We start from the raw sequence: 18415 nt of genomic DNA on the forward strand, positions 1-18415 counted from the left end.
AGGTAAAAGAAATTACGTAAGGCATCTGGATTGCAATTCTGTTTTCACCTAAATCGACTTAAAGGTTGACTCACTCTATTTAGTTTAGGGATGCACTGACCTGACTTTTTCAGATACTAAGGATATCTGCCAACAATGAGTACTCATGTAACATCAGTGCTCTCTTCTCCCCAGATTTAAAATCTGTAAAACGCTTCCTCCTTCCTCCTGAATATAGCTATTGCTGCTGTGGACGTCAACAGTCCTTCATCAGTCTTTAATGTTTTATGGGTCATTCTTCTTTTTCAAACTGCATTTTAACGACTGTTAAAAACGCACTTTTACAAAGATTTTATTGAGTCAATTGGTGCTTATCACTATTATCACATTAAAATTTATTTAATTTACTGTGAAATACATGAGTACAATGAATGGCAGTAGTAGCTTAACACAGCAAGATTAGCTCACAGCACTGACTGAATGGAGCAGAATTGTAAAGACTGGATTGGTCACTGGTCAGTAACGGGGCTGATACTCAAGCTCAGTTTGTCAGAGACAGGTTTGCATCACAAAACCTGTTGTGGACATCGCAAGGAGTAAACAATCACACAGGAGGAGCTGAAGCTGATACCGCTATAGTAAGGAGAGTTTCGGTGTGGATGGAAGAAGGAGCGGTGCATGATACTGTGATTTTGTTCCAGGCGCGATGTTCCTCTGGCAGCTGAGAACATCTAAATTTAGACACACCCCTCATCTCCCCTTCCTCTTCTGAGCATCGTCAGCCCCTCCTAGCCTCCTCATCCACACTTTCCCCTCCATTGTGCTCTCCTCATCACCACAAACACAGAGACATGAAAGCCCCTGTGGTGAAAATATCGACAGCTCAGCCTGCGTCAGACAAGTGTCAGCTGTGCCTGAGTGCACCAAGCTCTGTCTGTGTGTGTGTGTGTGTGTGTGTGTGTGTGTGTGTGTGTGTGTGTGCTGAGTACTGGAGCAACAGCTATCTCAACTGATGGATGCCAAAAACAGGTAATGATACAGGATAATGATTCAGGATTTAGGAGAGTAGGTGTGCGCATGAGGGACTGTGTGTGATCCTGTGTACACTGGCTGTTAGCCATATGATGACCACATGAGAACATGTATGAAATAAACTCTCACTTTTTCATTTTTTATGTCATGCATTTATCCATATTCCTCTGCTTTATTCCAAAATGGTCCACTTTCTGCTCACTTATCTTTCAGCTTTCACCTGTCAGTTCACATTGCTGAGAGTAAGAGACAAAAGAAAACCTGCCTGGTCTTGTTATATTTACTTTATACAATTCACGGCCCAATGAAGAAATGCACCAAGGGGATTCAAATTATGTTGACAATTCATTTCAGTGAGGTGAGGACAGAGCTGCTTTGGCTGACGGGGCAAATATCCTTCCCTATGCCATCTAGTCCCACCAACAGGAAGTTTTGCATCAGTAGAAGAGAACAGATAAGGATCAGGATCAGGCAGAACCACATGTGGGTGTCAAATATTTTCTGAGTGCAAACCAAAATATGTCCATAGGATCAAACATTAACAGCTTTGTCGGATACTAAGTCTTGTTTACTTTTTCTTTGATGAAACATTTTCTTATCTAAATCATAACTTTGCCATTTCTACATGCTGAGTTCTTGTGCTGTAGATTGTGTTAAGACACCATTAAATAATGCATTCAGTTTGGTATATTCTGTTTAACATTTGTTATTGTATGTTTTTATTGTATGTTTTTATTATTCATTTTTTGAATATGCAACTTGGAGTAATTTTATTGATGATGATATAAATATTTACTGCGTCTCCCAGTCGCCTGGACTCTCAGCTATCTTGACATGAAGGACCATGATGGACCTAAGTCATTTTATTGTGTCACTTGTGATTTTTCTGTAGCTGTGTGTGACTTTGTGTTGCAATTAACAACTGCTTTCATTTTCAATTATCTACTGATCATTCTCTTGATTAACCTTAGTGAATATTCTGAAAATATTCACATTGGGAACCAGTGAATTTTTGGCATTTTTGCTAAAAAAAAAAAAAAAAACAATAACAAAAAAAATGACAGATACAATTAAAGAGATAATCAAATTTTTTAGACATTAACATGTATATATGCACCTAAAAGTAAGGAATAAAAGAAAAGTACAATTCTGGTACACTGGTACAAACAGTTCAAACAGTACCCAGCCTACAACATAGAGCAGAAAGCCTCAGATCTTGTAATACAACTCAACGTTTTCTCAGAATGAAGACACACATACTGTACAACCGCAGAGTGAGCAGGCAGGCAGAACAGAAAGACACGTGCAGACATGGACACACTGTTCTGAAAAGGTTACTGTTCAATGTACTGGAAGGAGAAACAGAATGTGCTGAGAGGATGTGGAGAGACAAACAACGTGTTTGTTATTGACACAGAGAAGAATGGAGAAAATATTTAACTGCACTGAAATAAGTCTCTTCCCCTGCTGCTCCCGGCCCTGCCTCTCAGCCTTCACCAAGCTTCGGTGTGTGACATGTTTTTCCTACTTCCCACCAGGAATGAGTGGGTTTGTGTTTGCCGCTGAGGCGCAAAGTGAGAAACACTTTTGTTGCAGCTGCACAGTATCTGTAATTATACCCCACAGGAGACATATTAGAACATAGCGCCACTATCATTGCCATACAGCCATCGTTCATACTAGCTGCTACTGCGGCAAACCTACTTCAGAGTTCAACACACAATGATGCTCAGAACAGTGTTGCAACCTTTTAAAAAGGACTCATTACAATGATAATACAACAAAAGGTAAAGCCACTAGAGCTTGTTGAATAAGATATTATTGGTATTATAACTGAGGCCGCGCACTACCAAAAACCCTTTGGAGTGGATTATGCTAATGTTATTGTGCATACACTAAAACAATCACTGTTCTGTTAGACCGGCATTAGGATGTGTTTAACAATTTAACTACAGCAGGAAAGCATTTAATAATTTTAAAAGCATGTGGAATATTTTGTTATGTTAAAACCCAAGGCAGTAGGATAAAGATGATTAAATAGCTCACATACTTGAAAATTCAGTTTTCATTTGTAGCTTGAAATCTAAACCCAGTTTAAAACATATGATTAATAACCACAAACTTTAGAAAGTAGGATTAAGTAAACAAAAGCAAGGTGAGGCCAAGGGGAGAGAAGACAGAGGAGAAGGACAACGGAGAGGAAAATTGTGGAAGCTGAGAATAAGAAGAACGGAAGAGGAGGAAAGAAGGAAGGTGCAAAAGGAGTTTGAAGTCTCATTGTCCTAGGTGAGATGGTGAAAATGGGGAAAAGGGAGAAAAGAGAAAAATATCTTGGGATGAAGAGAATTCGATTTAAGAAATGGGTGTACAGAAGTAATAAAAAAGAAAGAAAAGAAATATAGAAGAGTGGGAGAAAAATCAATTTCAGAGTTTACATCCAACTAAAGCATTTCAAACTGTAAACTGACCTTGCTGGTTGAGCTGCTGCGTGCTCTTGCTCCACTGCGACAACCCCACGATGGCCACCATCTTGGCGCCCAGACTGGAGCGCCGCTTCTTGTTGCCAGCCAGAGACGTGGAGTCCGGGCCCCCGCTGCCGGGGCTCTTCTCCAGGCTGTACATGGCCCCTGAGATGCTGGAGGAGCGCACCACGTTCCGGGCGGCCGCGCTCAACCCACTGAGGCCGCTCATCCCGCCCGGGCTGGGCACCTCCACCGAGCTGCTGAGCATCATGGTCCCGCTGGAATGGAGGGCCGATGGGCTGGGAGGGGGAGGGCCGGACAGTTGGACCGGGGCTGACGAAAGGAGATAAGAGGGGACAAGAAAAGACGATAAGGTGAGGGTGGAAGTACAGACTGGAGGCTGAAGGTGGGACGGGTGGAACAGCTCAAATAAAAGGACGTCTTGATGAGTGCCTGATGAAATACAGTATAATAGCTTGTCTTACAGCTGCAGTAGCTCCCCAGAGCTGAAGGACACCAAGTTTAAATTTCAACACAGTTTGTTTCAATTAAATCCCCCATTTATTGCAGAGGCAGCAGAAATGACTTCCTACTGCACAAAAGACAAATATAAAGTGAAAAGCCCTGAAAAGTCTTCGTGATCTCCTGTAGTTTTGCAAACTGAGAAAACAAAGAACACAAAGGTCAGCAGGCGAGGACAGTGCAGATGGCAGCAGAGTGTTCAAGTGAGTTAAGAGATATCTTCAGTCACACACACGCTCAAATGTCAGGGCTGGCCTGCTGTTGAGGGGTGACCCTGTCAGCTGGTATTTGTCTTGTGTGTTTTTTTGGAATCTTATTCTGTGTCTGACCTTAAACAGTGACAGATGATAAACTCTGCAGCTCAAATCATCATTGGTCGGCCGAGTCCTCAGAGGATACGAGTGCGTGCGGACACTCGCAAAACTTTGATAAACTTTGTAATATCTAACTGATGGACACAGCGACCTTTTGTTGCAGAGGTACAACTCTCACTATTTTGACCTGTCATAGAAGGGAAAGCATAAGTGTTACTAAAAACAACGACTCTGTTCTATTCAGGTGTCTCAGTAAGCCGTGACAGTGTGACAGTGATCCAGCAAGCACACTACCAGCAACCTGAAACCAAAGCTATTAAATGGAATTCAATCATCATTAATTTCATTATTTACACTGAGCTTTTCCTGTCTGTGACATGTCAAAATGTCTTCATTAAAAAAAAAAAAGGCCTATTATTATTCAGCATCTCTGTCACACTTCTTCTCCTCTTCACTCCTTTCCTTCTCTCCTTCTCTTCTCTCTCTCTCCCAACATCAGAGTGATTATACTGAGGCTAAACCGACAGCCCAAGGGCACATGAAATATGCAGATGCACTGTGGCCAACATCATGCTTCCATGCTCCTTTTTAATATTTCTCTTTCTTCACTACTCCTCTTTCATATAACTCCTCTTTCTACCTGCTTTTTTGCTTGGTTTATCATTACAGCCCCTAATATCCTTTTTTTTCCTCCCTTTTTTTTAATTTATTATTTTTTTAAAACACAGAAAGTACAGCAATGCAGTCTTTTGGCTACTATTTAATAAGTGAGCCTAATTAATAAGTGCCTCGCAAAATTTTGTTGGTGCCACAAGTCCAGCTCAGGTGGTAGCTACACATGCTTCATCATATGTATGATCATTTATCTAGGCTAAAAGTCTACAACCATGCTAGGAACCGTGTGAGGTTGTACACAGGTACAGCTGTGCTGTAAGCTAAATTCTAATGCTAGTCATGCTCACAATGACAATTCTAACATGCCAATGTTTAGCAGGTATAATGCTTACCATTTTAGCTTTGCATGCTAGCATGCTAACATTTGCTAATTAGCATTAGCATAGATACAGCTAATGCTGATGGGAATGTCATTAGTATTTGGCCATAAGCCAAAGTACTCAGCCAAGACTCAAGTTTTACAGACAGCACTCAGCCAGCGATCACTGGGAATGGTGCACAAATTCTTTATGCTACTAAACCACTCACTGGCGTAGCTGGAAATAATAAATAATACATGTAAAGTACAGTGAATTTGCCCTTAATACGTCTTTAGAATTGAAGACTCAAATGTAAATGTGCTGTGCTTCAGATGTCTCTGTAAATCAGCATCATTGCCCTGCTTTGTCACACTACCACAACCATGATGCTTACTGCTTCAAGAACTTTGCTGACCGGCACTTTTTGAAGCAATGCATTCAGTATTACCACAATAACTGAGGTAGGCGCTATTGAGGAACTATGAACTGATGTAGCAAAGGGCAGATTTTGGCATTTTGTAATGAAACTCATAATAATTGTCAAGGAGAAGGAGAGGGAAGGCTGCATACTTTGTACACAGCTGCTACAATGATATTTGTTATGGCTGGGAAGGGGGAGAAAGGGGAAAGAAAGAAGGAGAAATGGGAGGTAGGGGCTTGAAACCTGAAATTCAGGTAAGCCTATATGCCCTTATTTTCTTCCCCTCTCTCATTCCCTCTCTCCTGCTCTCCCTCTCTTTTCTATTCCAGCCCATGTGCAGTCCTCTTGGGCTCTCTGGGGGGCCTCTGTACTTTGAACACACAGCGAGCAGAGCAGGAGAAAATTAGGATAGGGGAGGGAAAGAGAAGGCTGCGAGAGAAAGGAAGATAAACAGAATAAAATTTCTGCTTTCAGAGAGGCATGAGGACAGAGAAGAACAACTAAGCGATGAGGACGGGGAAGAAAGAGTGGGGGAAGGAGGAGGACAGGGGGAGAAACGTGGGAGGAGAGGATGCTTCATAATGAATGGACAGGGAGAAAAATACCGCAGGAAGCTGGGGCCTGATCTGTGAGAAATAATGGAGTGAAAGGAAGAGAAGGAGAAGAATATGACACTGATAGTGACAACAGCTGAGACATGCATCCATTTCTCTTTTCCTTTTAATGATGAGATTCCCTATGTGTGTGTGAAGACGTGTTCCAAAGTGAAGCAGGGTGAACTGAAATGTGACTGTATATTGTTCACTGTATATCAGCTTTAACCCGGAGGACAACTACACTGACAAGAGACATTGATAAGTGTATTGGTTTCATATCTGCAGAGCTGCAGTTTCATTGCTTAATTGTAAGTCTGACATTCAGGAATTGAAACAATTAAAGGAGCAGATCAACATTTTGTGAAATATCCCTATTTGCTTACTTACCCTATGAAGGTCGAGCTAAGTGACAGTTAGCTGAGCTTAACACAGGATAAAGACTGGAAGCAGGGAAACAGCTAGCGCTCTGTCCATAACTAACTAAATCCACCTACCAGCACCTCCGATGGTCTCCTGCTGGTTGCCTGGTAACCTCAACGTGATTACAAAAGTCTCTCAACAATTGTCCTGCACATATCAATTGCAGTTGCAACAAAATTTTGACTCTTCTTGCAATCAACAGTTCTGGAGTAATGAGTAAGGAGCCCTTCAGTTAACAAATGACCTATATTGCTGTTTGATGATATGTTGGTTTTAAGCATTTTTGAAAAAAATATTAAAATTACTCTGTTAAGTAGAGCAATTTCCCATCTGTAGACGCTGTTTTGGTTTTAGTGCAGGCCTTATTCTTTGAGGAAAAAACATTTCTCATTTTTTAAAGAGTTTCTTATCCTGTACTGTGTGAACTCCATAGCTTATAACATAACAGAACATTTTATTTAAAGTGGGGAATGGAGCCTTGTCAAAATTAAGATAAGAAAAACAGAAATATTACAGCCTATATGTATGTAACTGTCTTTTATGGGCTGGATATAAATAATGTTTGAATTAAAACAATCACCAAACCCACACCTGCATTTACAAGTCTTTCAGTCTCTAAAATCTGCAATGTTGAGGATGCCACCATGTAGCTGTCCCCACACAATGTTTTGCTGGACCTAAAGGTAGACCTGGATCCCATCTATCTTCATCTCTGTGCCAGACAGCTCCCCTGCCATATGTCTCTGTGCTCTCTAACGTCTCATCTCAGAGCTCATTTATTTCTCCTCCCGTCAGCAAACTGTCCCCACCCGCCCCCTCCATCCCCCAACCCCACCACACCCCCATACCCAGCCTGGTAGCCATCAGCTCCTCCTACGCGCCTCGATACCACCTATCGCCATCCCACACCGACCCCTGTCAAGAAAGATCTGGCCTCTTAATTTGCCTGACTGATGGTGTTCAAGAGCGAGAAAAATCCAGATTTGAGGGCAAGCAAAAAGTTAGGTTCAGTATAATGCAAAGAATGACATAGTTTGATATTAATATTGTGCAGATTAAACTTGTAAACCCAGAAAAGTAAGAATAAAAATGTCCTGAATAGCAGTGGAGTCCTCTGATTTAAAACTGTCTAGCAGAAAACACTTGGCAAGCTGCAGCATAGACCAAAAACCATGAACTTCAGTGTAATTCAGCCAAGCATGACATGTCCACAGTCAGTATAACTTACTTGTAAGCTGAAGCAGAGGAACATGGGAGTGAAAACATGATCTCTCCTTTCAGTTTCTCACATAAACACAAATGCCACAACCTTGTAATTAGATATGGCTGAGCAATCCATTAATGATCTCTTTAAAGCTGCTCTCTACTATGCAGGCCACGCTGCCACTGCTGGTTTGTTAATTAACCTACAATTAAGCTGCAAAGTAGATGGTAAAGATATACTGTACTGTATCTCTGAGCTTCTTGTCAGGGAATGAACAATTATAAAACGAGGGTGAGTCATGCTAATAATGAATCAGAATTTGAACCACGAAACAGTAAAAACCTGTCTTATTGTCATTTTTAACTTGCTGTAATTTGTTTTGACTTATTGATTTTTAAAATTGCTTTTACTATTGTGTGCTGCTTTTTCTAAATGATCTTTTTTGTGTGTGTTTGCTGTTGGATGAGTCTGTTTTCATGGTTATTTGCCAAATGTTTTTCGCTGGTGTGAGCCAAATTTCCCATGTGGGACAGTAAGAAGTGAACTGGGCTGAATCGTAGCTAAATTAACTAAAAAAACAAACAAACAAAAAAACAGTAAACATCTCTGCAATGCAAATGTCATTTAATATTTAATTTTCAAATAATACACATCTTAGTGAATGAGATCTGCCTTGACTATTGAGTTGTGTGGTTTCCTGAATGCCAAGTGTTAACCATGCAGACGTGTGTGTCATTCTTAATTTAATAAAGGTCATCCTGCCTGAAACATGATACCATATTTTTAATTGAATGAAGGAGGGCATTTGTCTGACAGGCCAAGTGTGCTTCCCTCATTTCTCCCAGGTACTTAGTACTAAAATCTGAACTACAGGATACAGTGCATGCAATATACTGCACATATTAGGAAGCATGGTTTTGAAAACGATCAGCAAGAGCTGAAAAACTCTACTGAGTATACTGCAGATCTTTGAAGAAAAGATGTGAGAACATGGCAAAGGAAAAATAAAATTGGTGAGGGTAGTGCAGTATGTTTGCATATATCTACAGCATTTATGAAACTGCACATTCTAATAATAAAGTTTTACATTGCAGACATGTCATGTACATGAAACTTGGAAAAACAGCTATTGATTAAACAGACATGAAGATGTGATGAACAATCACACTGGCAGTGTGCAAGAACAGGCAGGAGCTGTAGTGCACTTCCTGCTAAGGCTTCCATGGAAACTTCCCAGGTTATGATACTCTATATGTCTGCCACGGCGCCTGCTGCCATTGTGTTTGGCCTGGTGTTGTGTGTGTGTGAGTAAGTGTGTGCTTGTGTGTGGCTGATGTATCACTCTGATCATAAGGGGTCTCTTAAGGCTGAGAAAACAGAAGGCTGGTTTTGCAGCTACACATACACACACAGAGGACAGTAAGAGTGCCAGGCTGTGGGATGACTGAGAGCCAAATGGTATCACACACACGAAATCACACACAGAGAGACCCAGCATAGCGCAAACACACATATGCTGTACTGGATGTACGTGCCAGAGTGTGGCAGAAGAAAGAGCCAAAATATTGAATGACAGAGGGCGTTGACACCGATGTCTTGGCTGACGGGAGTTGAATTAACATCCAAATCTTCTGTAAAACACTCAGCTCTGACACAGATTAGATTTCAGTCTTACACTGACCGAGAGAGCCCAGTGTATCAAAAACAAACTGACCAGATACAGTCACTAGCACCATTAAATATTCACAAATTTCCTATTTCACACTTTGCAAAGCAATATTATGCCTGGCGAACACACACACACACACACACACCACACACACACACACACAAATCTGAATCAAACCCTAACAGCCGTGAAATGAACAGAAAACGGAGTTCATAAGGAGCTTTCGCTTTGCTTCTCCCATTGGCCCAATCACATTTTTATCCAATAAAATCTTTAATGAGGTGAATCATTGAGTCACTCCCTCTACATCACCTTGTGACAGCAGACATAAATCCGATCCGTCGCACCATGTTTTCACACAAATTGCCTGAATCATGTTGAATGAGCCACAGCAGGGAAGCAAAGGTTTACATTTTCTCTATCAGAGCAACAATTAAAAGGGTCAAATTAGCCTGTCTAAGGTTGTTTAAAATGCAATAAGGTACTGAAATGCTCAATTAAAATGTGTGGCACACATCTGTGACCAGTGATGTAGCAATAAACAAACAGAGGGATAAGCCATTATGTCTTCTTATCATAAAACAAATAACAGTTTATGACAAAATCATACATCTGTCTTTTACTGTTAAAGATCATGGTCATTAAACCAAAACCGATTATAGAACTTATTTGATACATACTTGAATTATGTGTAACACTATAACTTTTGGTTGTGTTTCGCTGCTTCCACTCAGCAAGAGGAAGGAGAACAAAAACCTCAGCTAGTACTTTAGCATGCCAGTTCTGTTAACTGTTGTCCAGCAATCTATGGGGGTTTGTTTGTTTGTTTGTTTGTTTTTTGAATGAGAACTGGTTTTGGTAAGTAAACAGCTGTTAATGCTAATGTTGGCTATGGAATGACAGCAAAAAATTACAATAACACCTTTAAATGTAAAACCTAGCAAGCTTAGCTTTGTTAGCATACAAAAATATTATGCTAACATAGAATTAGAGCAGATAAAAATGCTCAATATTACTGTGCATAAATAAAAGCTTTGAGGTGCTACCATTTGTTACCATGCTAACAAACTAACATCAGAGGATAATTATGTTTTATTACAACTTGAGTCTTATTTTCACAGTTTTAGCCAGTTATTTCTGGCTAAACATGAGCAGTCATCGACAGGTCACCAACAGTTTATCTAAACCTCTTAAACCAACAGTGAGTCCAGCAGTCATGTAAGCATTAATCCACCTCTTATGAAAATTGTGTGCAGGCATAGCTACAGCAAGTATGATATGTCAAAATTAAACTTGGACATCAGCCTGTAAACTGATGGATGTTTACACCGGACAGCTGGAGTAACAATTCACCACTCATCTTTTTTCAAATAAGTCTGACAGTTTGTTTAAAACTGATTGTCTGACTGCTCATGTTTCTTCCCATACTCAAGCTCTTTTTAGTGATGTTGATGCAGTTCCAAGATGTTGGTAATTAACTTGGTGAGTGAGTAGCCTGTAATGTACAACTAAGCTGACCTGAGTTGTCACTATCGGCTCTACTGCAGATAATAAAAAGATTTCACCCTCCACCTCTTTTTTTGTTCATGGGAAGTTAATTCATGAACCAGACATAACAGGAAACACACACACACACTACTGGGAGGTGGGTGGTTACCTGTTTATAGCTGTAACAATTACATGAAAACACTTTGTGAAATGCTTGCATGAAGCACGCACTGATATCCCATCAAATCACTGCCCGGCAGAGTATCATTTCAAATGTTCATTCACTCATCCTCAGCTTCCCCTATATTCCACGCTAATCCCTCCACCGCTGAGCTAGCAACACAATGTTTTTCTCGTCTCAGCAGTGAATCAAATACCCTGTCCAGGATTTGAGCCAACAGCCTTTTGGAGAAGTGAGACCTCTCTCGTATCATCATTTACCACCCCTTAGCAGTCTCACCAGCTCACAGGGTTTCTCTACACACCACCATGGGAAATCTGGTGTGAAAATCAGACACATCATGTCACTATGTTATCTTTTTTTCCTCCCTGCAGTGACACAGACTAAACAAACTCCCTTCAATCGTTTTATTTTCTTCAAATGTGAAAAGTTGTTTGGGAAAAGAAAGTCCAATTCCAACCTGTTTCCTCTGGTGCACTACAAAGGTTGACCCTAAATCTCTTCTCGCTCTCATCTCACTGCAACCCGCAATCTGTCCAGCACTGAACCATTCTCTTTGCGCCCGCTTCTTCTTTTCATCACCATCAAAAGACGGACGGTAAAGTTACTCTGTCAGCAGCAGGGGGATGGAGAGCTAGCAGAAAATAGAAAAATAAAAAGGCGGAGTGGCTGAGCTGGAAGGAAAGTGGGTTAAGAGGGGCGTGATAGATGAGACTGGAAGCCTTCCTGACTCATGGCCTGCTTTCTCTGGTGACTAATGTGGTCAGTGACATCTCTCTCACTACCCCTCAGCCACCACCCCCCACCCCATCCCATTTCTCCATCCCACCTGGGATGCTGGTAGCCAGCCCGGGGCAGAGTAGCACACAGGATCTCACCCCACTTACCGTGTCCGGATCACCAAGTCCCAGCTTAGACAGCACGTGTAGTGATGTGCTAAAGGGAGGAGAGGAGGGCGGGTGGGGCTACACGAGGCCTGTAGGGATATGGCTTGGGTCAACCAAAGCACTCCTTTCTGTCTTATTTACTTCTAAAACCTCTAGAAGGGATGTGTGCATTGAAACGTAGTCAGATCCTGCAAGAGGACAAGATAAGAGCTGTATATTTATCTCTCTGCCCGCTTATGTTTTTAGGACTTCTATCATAGGCTTTTAATCCATTTCTCTCCCACCTTCCTTTTATATGTGACCTCTTTTTTGGGTTACAGTGTTTGGCTGATCGGTCAGACTGATAGTGGACTTTGGGTACAAAAGGACATTTGCCAGTCTGAATTATTTGCCAGTGTGTTATATTATATTACAATACTGTGAGTCATAATACGCAATTATGTTGTCTAAGTTAAAAATACAAGTAATTACTGGGTCAGATTTTTTCCAGAGTGCAATTCTTATCATGCAGGCAATTGTGAGGAACATTAACTAGACTAACTGACATGCAATTACCTCAACATAGCTACAGATATTTTGATATATAATAATAGTGAGAGTCTTCCAATTACTGTCATGCCTGTTACAGAATTTCAATCCCAACAGATGCAGTTTGACCCTGTTTATGTATGATTAAGAGCTACACCATCTTAATGTTTGATGGTATACTTCATACAAATGTGCATCAAGTCTTTTTATTGGTTAATATTATCATTAATCTTTTTTCATCCTGCTATATGGCCAAATTTAAAGCCACACTCCATCAGGCAAGACACAATTTCAAGTGAAATGCATTACAAAAATGCCAAAGGACCTGAGTAAAAGCATGATTAGCATCAATGGTGTTTAAGTTTCTTGGTTGATTGCATATCTAATAAATATAGCACAAGTCAATAAATCCCAAAAACCTCAAAGACACTATGAATACCTACAAATACATTTGTATATTGTTAGAAACTTCTTTTAGCAGGAAGCATAGCAGACTTTTATCTCCATGAAAGGTATTAGGTTAGCACACAAGTAACCCACATGCATATAATGGAGGTCACCTTTGCTCCTGCAGCAGCCCCAAATGCATATCAGGTGTTGAGTGGAATTGATTTTGTTTGAGGACTGTTGTTGCAGAGATCATTTCTTGGGAAACGTACACTGGCATGATCACCTGACAATGTGTACTGAAAAATAAAAACATCCATGGTGGCTCAATGTGTCTGGATGCAACCCAGTCCAACAATGACTCTTGAGTGTTCAAAATAATCTTATATAAGACTATAGCGTCTCGTTAGCATGTCCAGTTTTAAGTGGGAAGTGAGGCGCAGTACCGATCAAACAGTCACAACCAGTCTCTTTGATGATACATACTAGTTGGCCACTGAATTGTGTGTTGCAGATGGTTGTCCACAAGTGCACACAGCCACATGAGGTGCAGCAACACGCACATATAAAGACGCACACACTGAAGCCAGCTCATTACTATGATAAGTGTCTGCTCTGCCCCCTTGGTTGTTTTCATTTCATTTTCATTTCAAAGACGACCAGGACCAGCTACAGATCTGAAGTGTGGTCAGATGTGTCAGTGCATATGTGAGTGCGTGCATGTGTGTTTATGCGTGTGCGCTGAACTAGACTTTGCCTTTGCCCTTTCCAGCTATCAATTTTGAGGGGCGTGTGCGTGCACACGTGTGTGTGTGTGCGTGTGCGTATGAGAGCAAAGGCTCTTTGATGGAAGATGATACAGTGCGTAACGGTCAGGCTGGCCTTTTGAGTAGCCAGTTTATCTGATACTATCTGACGCATCTCTCTCCACTACTCAGACTCAAACGCATACACTTGCATGCACGCACACATCTCAAGCTGGTGAATATTTCAAAGGAGCAGGGGGAGATGTCTCTGCCCTCTGAACTCGATACGCATCTTAAAGCTGCTTGGTAGCCACACCCATCCAAATGTGGAGCTAAACTGTGACACAAATACATGAAGACTTCATATACAGAGATGTAAGCTGTGTGACAGCTGTTTGAGATTGTAAAATGGGATGACAGATTTTTTTTCCCTCCATCTTTTCTACCAGTATAGAATGCAGAATTTGTGAGAAATGGTTTCTGCATTTAAACACTGAGTTCTGTGCAAATGGTGCTTTCCAAAGCACAGTGCTGAGTCTCTTTCCAGCTTTTACTCTCTCAATTCTGTCTCAATTGATTATTCAGAGGATCAAGTGTGAGTCAGGCATGGATTTCAAGAGTTAAGCACATGGATAATTATTCTCTTTCTCCTTGAAAGGGCCAAAGAGGGCCCACTCCTTTAGTGTCGGTTAATGTACTCACTCTACTTCACTCTCTGCACTTAACACTAACAATTACACATGTCAGAAATATCAAACAGCTTTAAGATTGTCAGATTTTCCTGGCACGATTCAGAAAACTCGCAAGAGCCCAAAGACACAGAAGCTCTGGAGCCCATCACTGGTTTCTGTCCTCCATCCACAGGTGGGGACCACAGTTTGAGCAGAGATCCGGACACTGTTGTGTTTGTGTCTGCGGTTTGTGCGTGCATGCGGCCATCTGATATAATCTCACACCTCAGCATGCACTTGGCTTGACCTGAGCGCTGGCAGACGACAGGCATTTCAAAAATATGCTTATTCTCTCCCCCACAGTCCCCACCACCTCCTCCCCTCCCTTTACGGTCACCCTTGCTCACATGCGCTCGCACAAACAAACACAATCAGAAAATGGGTAGTGATGTATAGCTGACTTATCCTGAGGCACCTTTTTTTCTTTGACCCTGCACAAACCTCCCACAGATCACTGAAGTGAAGTGCACAGTTGACCTCTGACATTGGCTGAACTTTCTCCCTACGTGGCTGAATCAATAAAGACAAAGTAACACGGGTAAAATTCCCTTTAGAACCAAACTAGAAAAATAAAAGCAAACAAAAAGAAGAAAAATATATCTAAAAGTATTTAGGTCACATCACAGTCACTCCATGCAGCCTTAATGTGCATTATCTTGTGCATATCATCTCATGTAACCATATTAATCCGTTTAAACCGTTAATGAGATTGACTGAAGTGGGAGAATACATAAACCTGTCAGCTGTAAGCCATTTTGGCAATGCCAAGCTTATAATGCTACACAGGTGAGAGTATGAAAGAAGAAACCATGTCTCCCCAGCTGATAGTAATAATCTAATCTGGTGCCCATTCCCTCTGAGATTGGCCTTTACATTGTAACAATGAAGACAAATTCAGATGACTGCACCCAGTTTTAGCCATGCCCCCTTTATCACTGATAATCTGCCCTGCTATTAATTGCATTATTCAGAAATATCAGTCCATTGGCGCTATCTCTGCCCTGTGCGGAAATTAAGCACTTCGAGCCCTGCAATTTAAAAAAAAAAAAGGAAATCAGAGCACTTACCACTTACAGCAAGGGGCGGCGAAGGCAAGGTGTGGGGGTCGGAAGTTGTCAAATGATTGTTTGCTTCAGTCGTATCTGTAAGAATGTCATCGTTTGGGTTTTATTTTTGCTGTGCTGGTGCGCGGACGGCGGTTCGCTGGACGGTTTCTCCCGCTCGGTGCTGCTGGTCACACTGCATCCGAGGCGCGGTGAGAGACGCGCTGCTGTGGAGGGAGGGAGGGCAGGCAGGGAGGGAGGGGGGAAAGATGCGAGCTGCTAGCAGGCTTGAGTGCTCTCAGCGGCCAGTGGCAAACAGCGCCAACGCGTGGCCGTGCGAGGCAAGTATGAGTAAAAACTACAGACCTCGTCTCTTTTGTGTGGTGGAAGGATGGTGGGACTAAGATACGTGTTTTTCTCTGAGTTAGTCCACAGCATGGCTTCCTGGGTTACCCCCAGTCTGACTAAAATTGCTGTTGCCAGGTCCTCATAGTACTTGTAAACCAGGTTTTCCTCCTGATTAGGGCAGAGGTGCGTGGCCCAAATCAATCCGCTGTGTGGTCCTGGGGCAAAAAAGTAGTTCCCTGTAGCACAATGAAGGCTATATATATGTATAAGGTAACATGTTCAAGCCGAAATGTGGTGTTAAAGGAATAGTTTGATATATCAGAAAATACTCTTAATTGCTCTCTTTCCGAAAACTAGATGCTAAGTACGACATCACTAAGACAGTTAAGCGCCAGGAGTTAATTAGCTTAGCATAAAGTCACTGCATCCGGCTAAGAAACAGTCTGTCATATAACATCCAATGAAACCACAGTCCTCATTCTTTCATTTTGTTTTTTGTACAGTTAAACAAACAAGTTAAAACACACTGATTGGAGAGCTGTGTAGATGCTAGTAAGAGGATTTTTCCCTTTGGGCAGAGCTGCTTCATCACAGATGGCTAGGCTAACCACCTGCTGGATGTGGCTTCATATTTGGCATTAAAGTCAACAGATTACAAGTTATATTGAGTTACATCAATCCCCTCTCATTTAAAATCGCTAACTAATCAGAAAACCTAAAGCTATCTCATTCACACATCTCATCATAGTCATTTTTTATTTTTATTTTTATAAACTGGATCATTTCACAGCAGAGAGCAACCAAGAATGATACAGGAAATACACTGTATTTTTAAAGAACTGTGGAAATGTGTCGTAGTTGTAGCACTATGCAAGAGTAAAAAGTTGTGGCTTGTTCTAATTTCGATAGCTGCTACACAATCATTGGCTGGGTGGCTACAGTATTTAAGTTCAGATCTATCTATCTATCTATCTATCTATCTATCTATCTATCTATCTATCTATCTATCTATCTATCTATCTATCTGTCTATCTATCTATCTGTCTATCTATTTTTGAATCTGTCTTTCGATTTCTGTATTTTATAAAATAAAAATTGAATTGATTGCTGTCAAAGTTACATTATTCATTATCTGGTGTCACCACAACAAAGTACTGCAACTTTAAAAAAAAAATTAAATACACTCTATGAGACTTATAAGGTCTTTTGCAGTTCAGTGCAGTACACAGATGCATGTGCGCAGACACAGTGTTTCACTGTTGTCCTCTTTGCTTAGGGAGCATGCAGCACAGTCTGCATACACAAATAGAATTAATGTAATGGATGTAATGTAATGTAATTTTCTGCCCAGCCTCTCAGTGCCACTTAGTGCCACTTTAGTTCAAATGGTCCAGGCCTTGCCCATTCTTGTCTCAAATACAGTACATATACTCCTTGTCCTGACAGGGTTTACTCATTGTAGTGTGTTATTACTGTCAGTGTGTTAAGAGAACGCAGCGCCCTGATCTTAATATGAACCCATAAACATGTGAAGCACAGAAACCCAGGTCCAGGTCCTTGCAGGTGAAATATGTGCCACTCAGTCACCCATGCAGCAAGCCACTCAAATAGGCATAAATCAGAGGCCTTGGATCAATGTCCCTGTTTCCCATAGGCGAACCGCTGTGGCACAACACAATCAATTCTACCCCAGGATTCATTGTTCCAATTACTAAGCCTCATTCTCTGCTGCAACAGTAAGGAGGGTGGACTGGAATCAGCCCCCATCAAACATTAATACCAGCACTGAATCCGAATCAGCTCATTGGCATTCTGTAGAGAGGGAATTCAAGCAGTCGTAGGAGCATCTGTTGCTGTCATCAGCTGATGTAGTGACCACAACAGCCATGTAATAGCAATGAACACAATGTGCATTTAAGTAACATATGTCATCAAAAAAAAATGTATGATGTAAGATGTATAGAGGTTGGTAAGGGAGGAGGAATTTCAATAGCTGCAGGCAGAGGTTATAATTCAAAGAATTGATCTGTTCAGGGCTGTGACATACATACACAGCTGCAGTGTATGGACTAAATAGGGAATTAACAGGACAGACAGCCCATATTTCCCCTATGGAAAAATGTGTTAAATGTATTGGAGCACCATATACAATGTACTGTATGTCTAGTTCGTGTCGCTGGAGTCAGGTCAGAGTCAAGTGAATTACAGAACATACCGTGGTCATGTGACCAGGTTTGTATAAACTATGATTTCGTAGGAGGTGGTGGGGCAGGTGGGGATTAAAGGAGGAGTGTGTACAGTACGTGATAGGTGTGTATACTGTGTGTTTGTTTGTGTGTTTCTACTCAAATCCAGCCCCTCCGGGAATTGTGAGCAATTCCCAGGAGGGAAGGAGGAGAAAATGACTGCATTTGCAAATGTTAACTCTCACTACTAAACACAACAGGTCAGATGAGTAAAATGTAATTTCTTTAATATAATTT

At 41.3% G+C, this 18415-nt stretch overlaps 1 protein-coding gene across 2 annotated transcripts in view; it reads right to left on the reverse strand.

Annotated features, from left to right (window-relative positions):
* The window catches only part of rims3 (regulating synaptic membrane exocytosis 3), a 38563-nt gene extending 22514 nt beyond the window's left edge, over positions 1 to 16049 (reverse strand). Inside the window, exons 1-2 of one of the 2 annotated variants that reach the window (XM_018667259.2) lie at positions 15616 to 16049; positions 3480 to 3806 (exon numbers count right to left, since the gene is read on the reverse strand). In XM_018667259.2, the coding sequence (XP_018522775.1) occupies positions 3480 to 3744 (265 nt within the window). In that variant the 5' untranslated portion in view covers positions 3745 to 3806; positions 15616 to 16049. Of the gene's footprint in view, positions 1 to 3479; positions 3807 to 15608 lie in introns of both variants that reach the window. The other variant, XM_018667251.2, reaches the window with a different exon arrangement.
* Positions 16050 to 18415: the final 2366 nt, after the last annotated feature.

The sequence above is a fragment of the Lates calcarifer genome, linkage group LG3 (genome assembly GCF_001640805.2).
Source record: "Lates calcarifer isolate ASB-BC8 linkage group LG3, TLL_Latcal_v3, whole genome shotgun sequence".
Taxonomy (NCBI): Eukaryota; Metazoa; Chordata; class Actinopteri; family Centropomidae; genus Lates; species Lates calcarifer.